The 19545-nt window shown below is 52.0% G+C and overlaps 1 protein-coding gene across 1 annotated transcript in view; it reads right to left on the reverse strand.

Moving 5' to 3' along the window:
- Positions 1–19545, reverse strand: part of LOC142316931 (cytochrome P450 2C3-like) — a 135856-nt gene that overhangs the window by 74337 nt on the left and 41974 nt on the right. Inside the window, exon 4 of the mRNA XM_075352705.1 lies at positions 13775–13915. Coding sequence (XP_075208820.1) covers positions 13775–13915 — 141 coding nt within the window. The remainder of the gene's footprint in view (positions 1–13774; positions 13916–19545) is intronic.

Below are 19545 nucleotides of genomic sequence, written 5' to 3' on the forward strand. Positions count from 1 at the left end.
GAGTGATCAATGTGCTGTGCACTCTGCTGCCATCTACTGGCTGATGTGTGTAATGCACTGTATGTGCAGACACTGAGGACTGATCAATGTGCTGTGCACTCTGCTGCCATCTACTGGCTGATGTGTGTAATGCATTGTATGTGTGGACTCTGAGGACTGATCAATGTGCTGTGCACTCTGCTGCCATCTACTGGCTGATGTGTGTAATGCATTGTATGTGTGGACTCTGAGGAGTGATCAATGTGCTGTGCACTCTGCTGCCATCTACTGGCTGATGTGTATAATGCAGTGTATGTGCAGACACTGAGGAGTGATCAATGTGCTGTGCACTCTGCTGCCATCTACTGGCTGATGTGTGTAATGCATTGTATGTGCAGACACTGAGGAGTGATCAATGTGCTGTGCACTCTGCTGCCATCTACTGGCTGATGTGTGTAATGCATTGTATGTGCAGACACTGAGGACTGATCAATGTGCTGTGCACTCTGCTGCCATCTACTGGCTGATGTGTGTAATGCATTGTATGTGCAGACACTGAGGAGAGATCAATGTGCTGTGCACTCTGCTGCCATCTACTGGCTGATGTGTGTAATGCATTGTATGTGCAGATACTGAGGAGTGATCAATGTGCTGTGCACTCTGCTGCCATCTACTGGCTGATGTGTATAATGCATTGTATGTGCAGACACTGAGGAGTGATCAATGTGCTGTGCACTCTGCTGCCATCTACTGGCTGATGTGTGTAATGCATTGTATGTGCAGATACTGAGGAGTGATCAATGTGCTGTGCACTCTGCTGCCATCTACTGGCTGATGTGTGTAATGCATTGTATGTGCAGACACTGAGGAGAGATCAATGTGCTGTGCACTCTGCTGCCATCTACTGGCTGATGTGTGTAATGCATTGTATGTGCAGACACTGAGGAGTGATCAATGTGCTGTGCACTCTGCTGCCATCTACTGGCTGATGTGTGTAATGCATTGTATGTGCAGACACTGAGGAGTGATCAATGTGCTGTGCACTCTGCTGCCATCTACTGGCTGATGTGTGTAATGCATTGTATGTGCAGACACTGAGGACTGATCAATGTGCTGTGCACTCTGCTGCCATCTACTGGCTGATGTGTGTAATGCATTGTATGTGCAGACACTGAGGAGAGATCAATGTGCTGTGCACTCTGCTGCCATCTACTGGCTGATGTGTGTAATGCATTGTATGTGCAGACACTGAGGAGTGATCAATGTGCTGTGCACTCTGCTGCCATCTACTGGCTGATGTGTGTAATGCATTGTATGTGCGGACACTGAGGACTGATCAATGTGCTGTGCACTCTGTTGCCATCTACTGGCTGATGTGTGTAATGCATTGTATATGCAGACACTGAGGACTGATCAATGTGCTGTGCACTCTGCTGCCATCTACTGGCTGATGTGTGTAATGCATTGTATGTGCAGACACTGAGGAGTGATCAATGTGCTGTGCACTCTGCTGCCATCTACTGGCTGATGTGTGTAATGCATTGTATGTGTGGACACTGAGGAGTGATCAATGTGCTGTGCACTCTGCTGCCATCTACTGGCTGATGTGTGTAATGCATTGTATGTGCAGACACTGAGGACTGATCAATGTGCTGTGCACTCTGCTGCCATCTACTGGCTGATGTGTGTAATGCATTGTATGTGCAGACACTGAGGACTGATCAATGTGCTGTGCACTCTGCTGCCATCTACTGGCTGATGTGTGTAATGCATTGTATGTGCGGACACTGAGGACTGATCAATGTGCTGTGCACTCTGCTGCCATCTACTGGCTGATGTGTGTAATGCATTGTATGTGCAGACACTGAGGAGTGATCAATGTGCTGTGCACTCTGCTGCCATCTACTGGCTGATGTGTGTAATGCATTGTATGTGTGGACACTGAGGAGTGATCAATGTGCTGTGCACTCTGCTGCCATCTACTGGCTGATGTGTGTAATGCATTGTATGTGCAGACACTGAGGAGTGATCAATGTGCTGTGCACTCTGCTGCCATCTACTGGCTGATGTGTGTAATGCATTGTATGTCCAGACACTGAGGACTGATCATTGTGCTGTGCACTCTGCTGCCATCTACTGGCTGATGTGTGTAATGCATTATATGTGCAGACACTGAGGAGTGATCAATGTGCTGTGCACTCTGCTGCCATCTACTGGCTGATGTGTGTAATGCATTGTATGTGCGGACACTGAGGAGTGATCAATGTGCTGTGTACTCTGCTGCCATCTACTGGCTGATGTGTGTAATGCATTGTATGTGCAGACACTGAGGAGTGATCAATGTGCTGTGCACTCTGCTGCCATCTACTGGCTGATGTGTGTAATGCATTGTATGTGCGGACACTGAGGAGTGATCAATGTGCTGTGCACTCTGCTGCCATCTACTGGCTGATGTGTGTAATGCATTGTATGTGCAGACACTGAGGAGTGATCAATGTGCTGTGCACTCTGCTGCCATCTACTGGCTGATGTGTGTAATGCATTGTATGTGCGGACACTGAGGACTGATCAATGTGCTGTGCACTCTGCTGCCATCTACTGGCTGATGTGTGTAATGCATTGTATGTGCAGACACTGAGGAGTGATCAATGTGCTGTGTACTCTGCTGCCATCTACTGGCTGATGTGTGTAATGCATTGTATGTGTGGACACTGAGGACTGATCAATGTGCTGTGCACTCTGCTGCCATCTACTGGCTGATGTGTGTAATGCATTGTATGTGCAGACACTGAGGAGTGATCAATGTGCTGTGCACTCTGCTGCCATCTACTGGCTGATGTGTGTAATGCATTGTATGTGTGGACACTGAGGACTGATCAATGTGCTGTGCACTCTGCTGCCATCTACTGGCTGATGTGTGTAATGCATTGTATGTGCAGACACTGAGGACTGATCAATGTGCTGTGCACTCTGCTGCCATCTACTGGCTGATGTGTGTAATGCATTGTATGTGTGGACACTGAGGAGTGATCAATGTGCTGTGCACTCTGCTGCCATCTACTGGCTGATGTGTGTAATGCATTGTATGTGCAGACACTGAGGACTGATCAATGTGCTGTGTACTCTGCTGCCATCTACTGGCTGATGTGTGTAATGCATTGTATGTGTGGACACTGAGGAGTGATCAATGTGCTGTGCACTCTGCTGCCATCTACTGGCTGATGTGTGTAATGCATTGTATGTGCAGACACTGAGGACTGATCAATGTGCTGTGCACTCTGCTGCCATCTACTGGCTGATGTGTGTAATGCACTGTATGTGTGGACACTGAGGACTGATCAATGTGCTGTGCACTCTGCTGCCATCTACTGGCTGATGTGTGTAATGCATTGTATGTGTGGACACTGAGGAGTGATCAATGTGCTGTGTACTCTGCTGCCATCTACTGGCTGATGTGTATAATGCATTGTATGTGCAGACACTGAGGAGTGATCAATGTGCTGTGCACTCTGCTGCCATCTACTGGCTGATGTGTGTAATGCATTGTATGTGCAGACACTGAGGAGTGATCAATGTGCTGTGCACTCTGCTGCCATCTACTGGCTGATGTGTGTAATGCATTGTATGTGCAGACACTGAGGACTGATCAATGTGCTGTGCACTCTGCTGCCATCTACTGGCTGATGTGTGTAATGCACTGTATGTGTGGACACTGAGGACTGATCAATGTGCTGTGCCTCTGCTGCCATCTACTGGCTGATGTGTGTAATGCATTGTATGTGTGGACACTGAGGAGTGATCAATGTGCTGTGCACTCTGCTGCCATCTACTGGCTGATGTGTGTAATGCACTGTATGTGTGGACACTGAGGACTGATCAATGTGCTGTGCCTCTGCTGCCATCTACTGGCTGATGTGTGTAATGCATTGTATGTGTGGACACTGAGGAGTGATCAATGTGCTGTGCACTCTGCTGCCATCTACTGGCTGATGTGTGTAATGCACTGTATGTGTGGACACTGAGGACTGATCAATGTGCTGTGCCTCTGCTGCCATCTACTGGCTGATGTGTGTAATGCATTGTATGTGTAGACACTGAGGAGTGATCAATGTGCTGTGCACTCTGCTGCCATCTACTGGCTGATGTGTGTAATGCATTGTATGTGTGGACACTGAGGAGTGATCAATGTGCTGTGCACTCTGCTGCCATCTACTGGCTGATGTGTGTAATGCACTGTATGTGTGGACACTGAGGAGTGATCAATGTGCTGTGTACTCTGCTGCCATCTACTGGCTGATGTGTGTAATGCACTGTATGTGTGGACACTGAGGAGTGATCAATGTGCTGTGCACTCTGCTGCCATCTACTGGCTGATGTGTGTAATGCATTGTATGTGCAGACACTGAGGAGTGATCAATGTGCTGTGCACTCTGCTGCCATCTACTGGCTGATGTGTGTAATGCATTGTATGTGCAGACACTGAGGACTGATCAATGTGCTGTGCACTCTGCTGCCATCTACTGGCTGATGTGTGTAATGCATTGTATGTGCAGACACTGAGGACTGATCAATGTGCTGTGCACTCTGCTGCTATCTACTGGCTGATGTGTATAATGCATTGTATGTGCAGACACTGAGGAGTGATCAATGTGCTGTGCACTCTGCTGCCATCTACTGGCTGATGTGTGTAATGCATTGTATGTGTGGACACTGAGGACTGATCAATGTGCTGTGCACTCTGCTGCCATCTACTGGCTGATGTGTGTAATGCACTGTATGTGTGGACACTGAGGACTGATCAATGTGCTGTGCCTCTGCTGCCATCTACTGGCTGATGTGTGTAATGCATTGTATGTGTAGACACTGAGGAGTGATCAATGTGCTGTGCACTCTGCTGCCATCTACTGGCTGATGTGTGTAATGCATTGTATGTGTGGACACTGAGGACTGATCAATGTGCTGTGCACTCTGCTGCCATCTACTGGCTGATGTGTGTAATGCACTGTATGTGTGGACACTGAGGAGTGATCAATGTGCTGTGTACTCTGCTGCCATCTACTGGCTGATGTGTGTAATGCACTGTATGTGTGGACACTGAGGAGTGATCAATGTGCTGTGCACTCTGCTGCCATCTACTGGCTGATGTGTGTAATGCATTGTATGTGCAGACACTGAGGAGTGATCAATGTGCTGTGCACTCTGCTGCCATCTACTGGCTGATGTGTGTAATGCATTGTATGTGCAGACACTGAGGACTGATCAATGTGCTGTGCACTCTGCTGCCATCTACTGGCTGATGTGTGTAATGCATTGTATGTGCGGACACTGAGGACTGATCAATGTGCTGTGCACTCTGCTGCCATCTACTGGCTGATGTGTATAATGCATTGTATGTGCAGACACTGAGGAGTGATCAATGTGCTGTGCACTCTGCTGCCATCTACTGGCTGATGTGTGTAATGCATTGTATGTGTGGACACTGAGGACTGATCAATGTGCTGTGCACTCTGCTGCCATCTACTGGCTGATGTGTGTAATGCATTGTATGTGCAGACACTGAGGAGTGATCAATGTGCTGTGCACTCTGCTGCCATCTACTGGCTGATGTGTGTAATGCATTGTATGTGCAGACACTGAGGACTGATCAATGTGCTGTGTACTCTGCTGCCATCTACTGGCTGATGTGTGTAATGCATTGTATGTGCAGACACTGAGGACTGATCAATGTGCTGTGCACTCTGCTGCCATCTACTGGCTGATGTGTGTAATGCATTGTATGTGCAGACACTGAGGAGTGATCAATGTGCTGTGCACTCTGCTGCTATCTACTGGCTGATGTGTATAATGCATTGTATGTGCAGACACTGAGGAGTGATCAATGTGCTGTGCACTCTGCTGCCATCTACTGGCTGATGTGTGTAATGCATTGTATGTGTGGACACTGAGGACTGATCAATGTGCTGTGCACTCTGCTGCCATCTACTGGCTGATGTGTGTAATGCATTGTATGTGCAGACACTGAGGACTGATCAATGTGCTGTGCACTCTGCTGCCATCTACTGGCTGATGTGTGTAATGCATTGTATGTGCAGACACTGAGGAGTGATCAATGTGCTGTGCACTCTGCTGCTATCTACTGGCTGATGTGTATAATGCATTGTATGTGCAGACACTGAGGAGTGATCAATGTGCTGTGCACTCTGCTGCCATCTACTGGCTGATGTGTATAATGCATTGTATGTGCGGACACTGAGGAGTGATCAATGTGCTGTGCACTCTGCTGCCATCTACTGGCTGATGTGTGTAATGCATTGTATGTGCAGACACTGAGGACTGATCAATGTGCTGTGCACTCTGCTGCCATCTACTGGCTGATGTGTGTAATGCATTGTATGTGCAGACACTGAGGACTGATCAATGTGCTGTGCACTCTGCTGCCATCTACTGGCTGATGTGTGTAATGCATTGTATGTGCAGACACTGAGGACTGATCAATGTGCTGTGCACTCTGCTGCCATCTACTGGCTGATGTGTGTAATGCATTGTATGTGTGGACACTGAGGACTGATCAATGTGCTGTGCACTCTGCTGCCATCTACTGGCTGATGTGTGTAATGCACTGTATGTGCAGACACTGAGGAGTGATCAATGTGCTGTGCACTCTGCTGCCATCTACTGGCTGATGTGTGTAATGCATTGTATGTGCGGACACTGAGGAGTGATCAATGTGCTGTGCACTCTGCTGCCATCCACTGGCTGATGTGTGTAATGCATTGTATGTGCGGACACTGAGGAGTGATCAATGTGCTGTGCACTCTGCTGCCATCTACTGGCTGATGTGTGTAATGCATTGTATGTGCAGACACTGAGGAGTGATCAATGTGCTGTGCACTCTGCTGCCATCTACTGGCTGATGTGTGTAATGCATTGTATGTGTGGACACTGAGGAGTGATCAATGTGCTGTGTACTCTGCTGCCATCTACTGGCTGATGTGTGTAATGCATTGTATGTGTGGACACTGAGGACTGATCAATGTGCTGTGCACTCTGCTGCCATCTACTGGCTGATGTGTGTAATGCATTGTATGTGCGGACACTGAGGAGTGATCAATGTGCTGTGCACTCTGCTGCCATCTACTGGCTGATGTGTGTAATGCATTGTATGTGCAGACACTGAGGAGTGATCAATGTGCTGTGCACTCTGCTGCCATCTACTGGCTGATGTGTGTAATGCACTGTATGTGTAGACACTGAGGAGTGATCAATGTGCTGTGCACTCTGCTGCCATCTACTGGCTGATGTGTGTAATGCATTGTATGTGCAGACACTGAGGACTGATCAATGTGCTGTGCACTCTGCTGCCATCTACTGGCTGATGTGTGTAATGCATTGTATGTGCAGACACTGAGGACTGATCAATGTGCTGTGTACTCTGCTGCCATCTACTGGCTGATGTGTGTAATGCATTGTATGTGTGGACACTGAGGAGTGATCAATGTGCTGTGCACTCTGCTGCCATCTACTGGCTGATGTGTGTAATGCATTGTATGTGCGGACACTGAGGAGTGATCAATGTGCTGTGCACTCTGCTGCCATCTACTGGCTGATGTGTGTAATGCATTGTATGTGTGGACACTGAGGAGTGATCAATGTGCTGTGCACTCTGCTGCCATCTACTGGCTGATGTGTATAATGCATTGTATGTGTGGACACTGAGGACTGATCAATGTGCTGTGCACTCTGCTGCCATCTACTGGCTGATGTGTGTAATGCATTGTATGTGCAGACACTGAGGAGTGATCAATGTGCTGTGCACTCTGCTGCCATCTACTGGCTGATGTGTGTAATGCATTGTATGTGTGGACACTGAGGAGTGATCTATGTGCTGTGCACTCTGCTGCCATCTACTGGCTGATGTGTGTAATGCACTGTATGTGTGGACACTGAGGAGTGATCAATGTGCTGTGCACTCTGCTGCCATCTACTGGCTGATGTGTGTAATACATTGTATGTGCGTACACTGAGGACTGATCAATGTGCTGTGCACTCTGCTGCCATCTACTGGCTGATGTGTGTAATGCATTGTATGTGCAGACACTGAGGAGTGATCAATGTGCTGTGCACTCTGCTGCCATCTACTGGCTGATGTGTGTAATGCATTGTATGTGCAGACACTGAGGAGTGATCAATGTGCTGTGCACTCTGCTGCCATCTACTGGCTGATGTGTGTAATGCATTGTATGTGTGGACACTGAGGAGTGATCAATGTGCTGTGCACTCTCCTGCCATCTACTGGCTGATGTGTGTAATGCATTGTATGTGGGGACACTGAGGAGTGATCAATGTGCTGTGCACTCTGCTGCCATCTACTGGCTGATGTGTGTAATGCATTGTATGTGCAGACACTGAGGAGTGATCAATGTGCTGTGCACTCTGCTGCCATCTACTGGCTGATGTGTGTAATGCATTGTATGTGCAGACACTGAGGACTGATCAATGTGCTGTGCACTCTGCTGCCATCTACTGGCTGATGTGTATAATGCATTGTATGTGTGGACACTGAGGAGTGATCAATGTGCTGTGCACTCTGCTGCCATCTACTGGCTGATGTGTGTAATGCATTGTATGTGCAGACACTGAGGACTGATCAATGTGCTGTGCACTCTGCTGCCATCTACTGGCTGATGTGTGTAATGCATTGTATGTGCGGACACTGAGGACTGATCAATGTGCTGTGCACTCTGCTGCCATCTACTGGCTGATGTGTGTAATGCATTGTATGTGTGGACACTGAGGACTGATCAATGTGCTGTGCACTCTGCTGCCATCTACTGGCTGATGTGTGTAATGCATTGTATGTGTGGACACTGAGGAGTGATCAATGTGCTGTGCACTCTGCTGCCATCTACTGGCTGAAGTGTGTAATGCATTGTATGTGCAGACACTGAGGACTGATCAATGTGCTGTGCACTCTGCTGCCATCTACTGGCTGATGTGTGTAATGCATTGTATGTGCAGACACTGAGGACTGATCAATGTGCTGTGCACTCTGCTGCCATCTACTGGCTGATGTGTGTAATGCATTGTATGTGCAGACACTGAGGACTGATCAATGTGCTGTGCACTCTGCTGCCATCTACTGGCTGATGTGTGTAATGCATTGTATGTGCAGACACTGAGGACTGATCAATGTGCTGTGTACTCTGCTGCCATCTACTGGCTGATGTGTGTAATGCATTGTATGTGTGGACTCTGAGGAGTGATCAATGTGCTGTGCACTCTGCTGCCATCTACTGGCTGATGTGTGTAATGCATTGTATGTGCAGACACTGAGGACTGATCAATGTGCTGTGCACTCTGCTGCCATCTACTGGCTGATGTGTGTAATGCATTGTATGTGCAGACACTGAGGACTGATCAATGTGCTGTGTACTCTGCTGCCATCTACTGGCTGATGTGTGTAATGCATTGTATGTGCAGACACTGAGGACTGATCAATGTGCTGTGCACTCTGCTGCCATCTACTGGCTGATGTGTGTAATGCATTGTATGTGTGGACTCTGAGGAGTGATCAATGTGCTGTGCACTCTGCTGCCATCTACTGGCTGATGTGTGTAATGCATTGTATGTGTGGACACTGAGGAGTGATCAATGTGCTGTGCACTCTGCTGCCATCTACTGGCTGATGTGTGTAATGCATTGTATGTGTGGACACTGAGGACTGATCAATGTGCTGTGCACTCTGCTGCCATCTACTGGCTGATGTGTGTAATGCATTGTATGTGCAGACACTGAGGACTGATCAATGTGCTGTGCACTCTGCTGCCATCTACTGGCTGATGTGTGTAATGCATTGTATGTGCAGACACTGAGGACTGATCAATGTGCTGTGTACTCTGCTGCCATCTACTGGCTGATGTGTGTAATGCATTGTATGTGCAGACACTGAGGAGTGATCAATGTGCTGTGCACTCTGCTGCCATCTACTGGCTGATGTGTGTAATGCATTGTATGTGCAGACACTGAGGACTGATCAATGTGCTGTGTACTCTGCTGCCATCTACTGGCTGATGTGTGTAATGCATTGTATGTGTGGACACTGAGGAGTGATCAATGTGCTGTGCACTCTGCTGCCATCTACTGGCTGATGTGTGTAATGCATTGTATGTGCAGACACTGAGGACTGATCAATGTGCTGTGCACTCTGCTGCCATCTACTGGCTGATGTGTGTAATGCATTGTATGTGCAGACACTGAGGAGTGATCAATGTGCTGTGCACTCTGCTGCCATCTACTGGCTGATGTGTGTAATGCATTGTATGTGTGGACACTGAGGAGTGATCAATGTGCTGTGCACTCTGCTGCCATCTACTGGCTGATGTGTGTAGTGCACACAGAGCCGACTAGTGAAGCCCCTCCATCAGCCGTACATCAATTCCTCCAATAGTAAGTGACATGATCTGTACCCCAATAGTCAATCTGTTAGAGAGGGGGGCATGGGGAGCAGTCTGTTAGAGAGGGGGGCATGGGGAGCAGTCTGTTAGAGAGGGGGGCATGGGGTGCAGTCTGTTAGAGAGGGGGGCATGGGGAGCAGTCTGTTAGAGAGGGGCATGGGGAGCAGTCTGTTAGAGAGAGGGGCATGGGGAGCAGTCTGTTAGAGAGGGGGGCATGGGGTGCAGTCTGTTACAGAGGGGGGCATGGGGAGCAGTCTGTTAGAGAGGGGGCATGGGGTGCAGTCTGTTAGAGAGGGGGGCATGGGGAGCAGTCTGTTAGAGAGGGGGGCATGGGGAGCAGTCTGTTAGAGAGGGGGGCATCGGGAGCAGTCTGTTAGAGAGGGGGCATGGGGAGCAGTCTGTTAGAGAGGGGGGCATCGGGAGCAGTCTGTTACAGAGGGGGGCATGGGGAGCAGTCTGTTAGAGAGGGGGGCATCGGGAGCAGTCTGTTACAGAGGGGGGCATGGGGAGCAGTCTGTTAGAGAGGGGGGCATGGGGTGCAGTCTGTTAGAGAGGGGGGCATGGGGAGCAGTCTGTTAGAGAGGGGCATGGGGAGCAGTCTGTTAGAGAGAGGGGCATGGGGAGCAGTCTGTTAGAGAGGGGGGCATGGGGTGCAGTCTGTTACAGAGGGGGGCATGGGGAGCAGTCTGTTAGAGAGGGGGCATGGGGTGCAGTCTGTTAGAGAGGGGGGCATGGGGAGCAGTCTGTTAGAGAGGGGGGCATGGGGAGCAGTCTGTTAGAGAGGGGGGCATCGGGAGCAGTCTGTTAGAGAGGGGGCATGGGGAGCAGTCTGTTAGAGAGGGGGGCATCGGGAGCAGTGTGTTAGAGAGGGGGGCATGGGGAGCAGTCTGTTAGAGAGGGGGGCATCGGGAGCAGTCTGTTACAGAGGGGGGCATGGGGAGCAGTCTGTTAGAGAGGGGGCATGGGGTGCAGTCTGTTAGAGAGGGGGGCATGGGGAGCAGTCTGTTAGAGAGGGGGGCATGGGGAGCAGTCTGTTAGAGAGGGGGGCATCGGGAGCAGTCTGTTAGAGAGGGGGCATGGGGAGCAGTCTGTTAGAGAGGGGGGCATGGGGAGCAGTCTGTTAGAGAAGGGGGGCATGGGGAGCAGTCTGTTAGAGAGGGGGGCATGGGGAGCAGTCTGTTAGAGAGGGGGGCATGGGGTGCAGTCTGTTAGAGAGGGGGGCATGGGGAGCAGTCTGTTAGAGAGGGGGGCATGGGGAGCAGTCTGTTAGAGAGGGGGGCATGGGGTGCAGTCTGTTAGAGAGGGGGGCATGGGGAGCAGTCTGTTAGAGAGGGGGGCATGGGGTGCAGTCTGTTAGAGAGGGGGGCATGGGGAGCAGTCTGTTAGAGAGGGGGGCATGGGGAGCAGTCTGTTAGAGAGGGGGGCATGGGGTGCAGTCTGTTAGAGAGGGGGGCATGGGGAGCAGTCTGTTAGAGAGGGGGGCATGGGGTGCAGTCTGTTAGAGAGGGGGCATGGGGAGCAGTCTGTTAGAGAGGGGGCATAGGGAGCAGTCTGTTAGAGAGGGGGCATGGGGAGCAGTCTGTTAGAGAGGGGGCATGGGGAGCAGTCTGTTAGAGAGGGGGGCATGGGGAGCAGTCTGTTAGAGAGGGGGGCATGGGGAGCAGTCTGTTAGAGAGGGGGCATGGGGAGCAGTGTGTTAGAGAGGGGGGCATGGGGAGCAGTCTGTTAGAGAGGGGGGCATGGGGAGCAGTCTGTTAGAGAGGGGGCATAGGGAGCAGTCTGTTAGAGAGGGGGGCATGGGGAGCAGTGTGTTAGAGAGGGGGGCATGGGGTGCAGTCTGTTAGAGAGGGGGGCATGGGGAGCAGTCTGTTAGAGAGGGGGGCATGGGGAGCAGTCTGTTAGAGGGGGGGCATGGGGAGCAGTCTGTTAGAGGGGGGGCATGGGGTGCAGTCTGTTAGAGGGGGGCATGGGGAGCAGTCTGTTAGAGGGGGGCATGGGGAGCAGTCTGTTAGAGAGGGGGGCATGGGGAGCAGTCTGTTAGAGAGGGGGGGCATGGGGTGCAGTCTGTTAGAGAGGGGGGCATGGGGTGCAGTCTGTTAGAGGGGGGCATGGGGTGCAGTCTGTTAGAGAGGGGGGCATGGGGAGCAGTCTGTTAGAGAGGGGGGCATGGGGAGCAGTCTGTTAGAGAGGGGGGCATGGGGAGCAGTCTGTTAGAGAGGGGGGCATGGGGAGCAGTCTGTTAGAGAGGGGGGCATGGGGAGCAGTCTGTTAGAGAGGGGGCATGGGGAGCAGTCTGTTAGAGAGGGGGGCATGGGGAGCAGTCTGTTAGAGAGGGGGGCATGGGGAGCAGTCTGTTAGAGGGGGGGCATGGGGAGCAGTCTGTTAGAGAGGGGGCATGGGGAGCAGTCTGTTAGAGAGGGGGGCATGGGGTGCAGTCTGTTAGAGGGGGGGGCATGGGGAGCAGTCTGTTAGAGAGGGGGGCATGGGGTGCAGTCTGTTAGAGAGGGGGGCATGGGGTGCAGTCTGTTAGAGAGGGGGGCATGGGGAGCAGTCTGTTAGAGAGGGGGGCATGGGGAGCAGTCTGTTAGAGAGGGGGGCATGGGGAGCAGTCTGTTAGAGAGGGGGGCATGGGGAGCAGTCTGTTAGAGAGGGGGGCATGGGGAGCAGTCTGTTAGAGAGGGGGGCATGGGGAGCAGTCTGTTAGAGGGGGGGCATGGGGAGCAGTCTGTTAGAGGGGGGGCATGGGGAGCAGTCTGTTAGAGAGGGGGGCATGGGGAGCAGTCTGTTAGAGAGGGGGGCATGGGGAGCAGTCTGTTAGAGAGGGGGGCATGGGGAGCAGTCTGTTAGAGAGGGGGGCATGGGGAGCAGTCTGTTAGAGAGGGGGGCATGGGGAGCAGTCTGTTAGAGTGGGGGGCATGGGGAGCAGTCTGTTAGAGGGGGGGCATGGGGAGCAGTCTGTTAGAGAGGGGGGCATGGAGATCAGTCCGTGTAACAGAAGGTGGGTATGGAGGAGGTTGGGGCAGATCGATCCCCCGGAAGATATCATGGAGTTGATAACTATTGCACCATATTATGGCAAGTTTTGGGTTGCTATGGCGGCACATTTCTTGTTTTGGATCACCAGTTGCAGAAATAACAGCGCCCTGAACTTGCTGACTCCATAAAATAAGCTTCGAGTGAAGATTGTTGGTTACAGCCAATGTCTCCCTCCACTAGAGACCGGTGGGAAAAGACAAGTTACATGAAGGAAAGAATACATGTAAATGTGTGTATGACCCCTGAGATCTATGAATTCTCTCCTATTGGTTATCATCAGATTTTGGCATTTGAAGCCCACACACCTCCTGTCTTGGACACGGCTTGCACCAGGTATTTGGACTCTTCCAAAACTCTCATCTCCATCATTTTCTTCCCCATCCCTAAATTCCTGAGAGACGTCATGGTGAAGCGTCGGAGTGATCGCCACCGTGGTCCAGCCAAGCCTAATGAGAAAAGGACATGGAGACATTACTGGCTGTATACAGAAGAAGACTTTTCTGGGACTTCACTTCATGCCCACATCACCCCGATATTAGCTGCAGAGACTAAGCCGGCCACAACGCACCATCAACCACAATGCAAATGGTGTCAGCAGCTGTGGCACCAGACAGCTCAGCCCCTTCCTAGACTCCTGGGACTATAATATGTAATTTGGAGGTCACGCGACGCCGTTTTCTCACAATTGAAGAGAACTGACTTAGAAGAACAATCTGATGTGTAGAACGAGGCAAACCTTAACTAAACCTCCAACTCCAAAAACTTTGAGATTGTGTCTATAAAAATGTGGGAAATAAGGATATTTAGAGTTTTGGTAGAGGAATTTTGTCCGTTTCTGGACTGAAGCAGAATTCTAACTGCTCAAGAGGCTGGAGAAGTCAGTGAAACTAACGAAAAATAGCTGGAAGGTCACATTACAGTACATAAAAAGAGCTTGTTGGAGAGGCAGAGTCTCTCAGAAGTAAAGATGGTCAGAGGTTACCAATCTATCAACAAATTGTCGACCAATTTTAGGAAAAAAAGTTTAGGAGAAAGAATATCCCAGCGTCTACAGTACAGTCCATATTGGATGCTTGTGATCTACCAACCTTCAGGTGGCGCTGCAGAAAATACACATGTGGAGAGAAAGCCAGCAATACTGCTGTAGAATTGATGGTGCTTGTGTAAAGGACAGAAGACCTGTAACACTGTTGTGAAAACCTCAACACCAAAGAAGACAAGACTAGGAAATCGCTGCAAATATAACTTATTTTGATCTGGCATTAAAGAAAAGATAGATATTATCTATTTTCACGAACAGGTGGTCTTCATCAAGGACATCTGTGTTGATTATTGCCGGGTAACAGCCATACGACTCCTTGTTGACGCACAAAAAGCCTTCATACTCGCAGTAAGCCACTAAAGCAAGGAATTGTGCATCATGATGGGCTATTAAATTGCAAAGGGGCCCCATATACTATTTTTGCACAGGAACCCTTTTCTGTCTGTGTCTGCCAGGACAGAGCTGGGGCGTACGAAAACTCCCAGAAATCATGGTCTGTGAACACAGTTTGCCATGCAATCTAGAAATGCAAGTTACAGTTTGTAACACCGGTGCCGGTGTCCTTGAGCTGTCCTGATTCCTCCATCTGGTAGGGACGTCGGTGCATTCACCTATCCAGTTGTTCAGTGGCGGTTTTGGTCCCCTTCACTGAATCCTAATTCCCAGGCCTCCACACTGCACGGGTCTCCTGTGAGCACGCTTAGGCCGCGCATGTCTTTTTCCTCTTAAATGGCTAGCGCACCCTAATCTGCAAGTGCCTCTCAGCCATGAAGACATCCTCCCCCTTCGGGAGGTGCCTGAGCATTGTGTTCTGTCAATTGTCTGCATGCTTGCTAGTTATCAGGTTCCCTGAACTTGTTCATGCCTTGATTACATTTACCAGTGTTCCTGTCTTTGTACCGGGCCAGTATTTCCACACCTGAGTTCCTGAGTCCATTTGAGTCGTGTGTTCCTGTACCTGAGTCCCTGAATCCTGCCAGTACCAATCTGCCAGTCTGTACCAGCTGTCCTGGATCCAGTCTGTAACAGCCATCTAGTCAGTACCAATCTGCCAGTCTGTACCAGCCTTACTGCCTGTACCTGTTGTCCAGTTTGCACCAGCCGTCCTGCCATCTGGTCTCTTCCAGCCATCCTGCCTGTACCAAAGTCCACTCCTGCTTGGTGGCCCCCCGGGGTTAGCTGCTGCAGAACCAGGGACTGCTCTGGAGTGGTTCTTGGCAGCTACCTTCCAGCACAATCCTAACCTTACCATCCAAAGCTCTGGTGAAGACAAGGTAGTCGCTTAGTCACTCTCCTCCAAGGTAAGCCCTGACCCGTGCCACAGTAGGCCCACATCCACCAGCATGACAGTTTGCTCAGGCCATGGATCTCGCTGACCTCAACTGCCCTACACTTTCGGCGATGTATCAGGAGATGTCCCACCAGCGGGAATAGCAGGATCAGATTCTGACCTATCTGTGGTCCGTGAATACCCAGTTGAAGGCTCTGGCCCAAGTTGCCTTATCTGCATCAGTTCAGCCTGCAGCTCAAGCACAGCCTGTTATACCTGTTCCCAGCTCTGGACTATTCGTCTGCTCCTCTACGCTTTGCAAGCGACCCCAAGTGATGCCGTTGGGTTCATCAACCAGTGCACACTGCACTTTAAACTTCTAAGTCATCAATTTCCCTCAGACCGGGCCGAGGTGGCATACATTATGTCCCATTTGAGAGGAGGTCATTGTGTGGCTCAGGAGAAAGGGGATCTTGTAATCTCAAACCTGCAAACCTTCCTGGAGGTGTTCCACAAGGATTTTGAGGAGCTGGGCCGTGTCACCTCTGCAGCATCTTCCCTATTCTGATTACAGCAGGGAAGTCTTACAGTAGGCCAGTATGCTGTTAGTTTCCGCACCCTGTCTTTGGAATGTGGAATAATAAGGCATTGGTAGCAGCCTTCTGGGAGGGTCTGACTAGGAGCATTAAGGATGAGCTTGCTGCTTGTCATATTCTCACCTCCTTTTACTACCTGGCGTGCCTGGCTTTCCAGATCAACCTCAGGTTTCAGGAACGTATTAGGGAGGTGAACCGAGAGAGGACATCTGTGTGATGCCTTGGACCCCAGGGGTCACAGGTAACAACACCTACCACATTACACACACACCCCCATCCCCTGTGAGGACACATCAGTCACCCGAAAGGGAGACCTGATGCCTCCCTCAGGGACAGTAGGGCACACCAGGTGGGCGGAGTCAGGCAGAAAGACACGCCCACCGAGGAGACTACTGTCCTGAGGCAGGAAGTACAGTTCAGTTTGAGAACAGTGAGCAGTTTTGTAGTGTACAGTGACAGTGACAGGAGGTGTGGGGGAGCAGAGCTGTCAGGGACCCGGGTAGGAGCCTGGGACCCTTGAAACGTCAGGCAGGTAGACGGTGGTGGCTGCCTGCAGGAGTACCGGTATAGCGACCGGCAGAACCGTAGGGACCGGGCCAGGATTGGAGCCCGCCGGCCCTGAACCGGGGAGTCAACAGCTAATCGGAGCACCAGTAACCGGGTACTCAGACCCCGTCCTAGCTTGGAAGCCACTGAGTGTAGGCAAATTAACTGATTGCAGTCTGGACCTCACGGGTTCAACCTCACCCAAAGTCCCGAAAGAAGGCAAAAGCCCACAGATACCGGGTGAGAGCCACCGCCAAGGGCCAAACACCCGACGGGCCAGCGCCTGCGGGCAACCGAGAGCTCCTCCGGCAGCTAAACGCCGGGGAGCGGGCTACCACTGTCCAGGCAGGGGAGCCGAAAATGACAAAAAGAGGTGCAATGGAAAGGGGCCACCATCAGCCTCACAGGGGACACAAGCAGCCGGCTGCGGGACCTGACCATACCCGAACTTTGGTTTACCAGTGACTCCGAGTGTGAATTAATAGTGAGTATGTGTCGCCCTGGGCAAGCCAGGGGACACAGATAACAACACCACTACACCCCACACTCCAGGTAGGCACACCTGCTAACCAGAAACCCTTGTTGCCTTCCTCCAAGAGTCTGTTGATGCACACCAGGGGGTGGGCCAGGCGGTTGGCTCCGCCCACCAAGGAGCTCACAACTCTGGAGGCGGGAAAAACCAGGCAGTCAGCTCAGGGAAGAGCTTGAGAACAGAGATTAGCCCAGGCAGGGCTTGAGTAAACATCGAGAGTAGCCCAGGCAGGGGCTAGAGGAAACAACCAGAAGTGAAAGTGAAGGAGAGGAAAGTGGAAAAGGAGGAAAGCAAGAAGTGGAGAGAGCGCAGAGAGTGCGCAGAGCCTGAGAGCCCAGCTGTGTGTAGGGCTAGAACAGCAAGGTCAGCGACGGCGGTGACTGTCCGGAGGGGGACCGTTTGGAAGTTCCTGGAAGGACCCCGTTGGCTGTGTGCCCGGCGGTCTGGAGCAGTGTTCCGAAGGACAGTCAGCACCAGGGCAGGGGCCTCTCGGACCCCGGCAAGGCTAGGAGTCGCCCAATTTGCCGAATCCGTCAGTGAAGGGGACGCAGATCCCCCAGCAACAAAGTCCCGATTGACGGCAACAGCCCGACCATTACCGGGGAGACACCGCCACCGCCAAGGCACCAGTTTCCCCAGGGCCAGCGCCTGCGGGCAAAGTGTAGAGCTCCTCCGGCCCAGATTGCAGTCGGGGAGCGGGTAACCGGAGGGAATCCACCGCTACCATCAGTCAAACAGGTGCAAGGAAGAGAGACGTCACCGTCACCTACCGGGAGTGCAGGTGCAGCCGTCTGTGGGACCGTCCTACCAGCCGTTGGTTTACCGTACAAACTGTGTCCGTGTCTCAGGCTGAGTGAGTACCACAGTGCCGCAAGGCACAGCGCTGCCCCCGCGTCCCTGCGCCCTCCAGGCCCTACACTTCACATCTCTTCACCGGGCCCCGGGATCACCAACCCCTACCCACGGAGGGGCAACACAACACCTGGCTGCTCCAATCACCATCCCCGGGACCCCCACACTGAGCAGCGGTGGTGCCATCACCGCAACCGTGGGTGGCGTCACGAACTATAATCCCAACAAACACCCCCCTTTCACTCATGGTCGAGGAGCGTCGCTCGAGACACCCCGGGATCCGGCCCGCAGCTCGAGCCACCAGGAGCAACTGCCGGACCCGAGCAGAAGGGGTGAGCGCGGTGTGCTGACACCCTCCTCCCCGCCCGCGACAACTTGGCGTCACGAACAGGATCTTACCGCTCTGCCGTCTGGTAGAGGTGCGCCTTGTTACCGCCGGAGGTATCCGGCAGAAAAATTTCAGAAGCCGCCATCTTTGGCGCGAAAAGTTCCCGCTCGAGCGTCTTCTCGAGCAGTAGAGGCGCGAAGGCCAAAACTCCGCCCCGAGAGAGGAGGGGCCGGAAAGAGCTAAGGGGGACGGAAACAAGATGTCTGCGCCCGACGGAGCCGCTGGAAGAGCGGTGGTCGCAGCCGCAGCGGCACCCGCGGATGAGAATGGGCCTGCCCAGGTCCCGGCCGTACTGGCGGGAGGTGCCGCGGCCCCCGCGCTTGCTCAGGTCATGCCGTTTTCCTTGCCGTATGCACCCGGAGCTGCCTGGCTACCGCAGTATGACGGGAAACCGGATGCCTTGCAGGCCTTCCGGAAAAAGCTTAACCCGTTGCTAGAGCTGTACCCCCTGACTGATAAGCAACGTGCAGCGATAGTGCTAGGCCAGTTAACCGGTGCGGCGGAGCAGGAAGCGGAGACCTGGGCCGAGGGGGACCGGCTCTCTGTAGCCACCATCTTCGAGAAGCTACAGACTGCCTTCGAGACCCGGACTGAAGCTGAGCTGAGGATGCAGTTTTACCAGTGCCGGCAGCGAGCTGGGGATAGCATTCGGGACTATGCTCTACGTCTGCAGACCGCCCTCCGCACGCTAAAGCGGGTGAACTCTATTAATGAGGCGGATAGCAACAAGATGTTAGTGGAGCAATTCGCGCAGGGGATGAGGTCCCCTGAGGATCGTAAACAACTCCGGCTGTGGGCTCTGGAACACCCTGATGTGGACTTTGCTGTGTTAAAGGAGCGAGCTATCAAA

Source organism: Anomaloglossus baeobatrachus, chromosome 6 (genome assembly GCF_048569485.1).
Source record: "Anomaloglossus baeobatrachus isolate aAnoBae1 chromosome 6, aAnoBae1.hap1, whole genome shotgun sequence".
Taxonomy (NCBI): Eukaryota; Metazoa; Chordata; class Amphibia; order Anura; family Aromobatidae; genus Anomaloglossus; species Anomaloglossus baeobatrachus.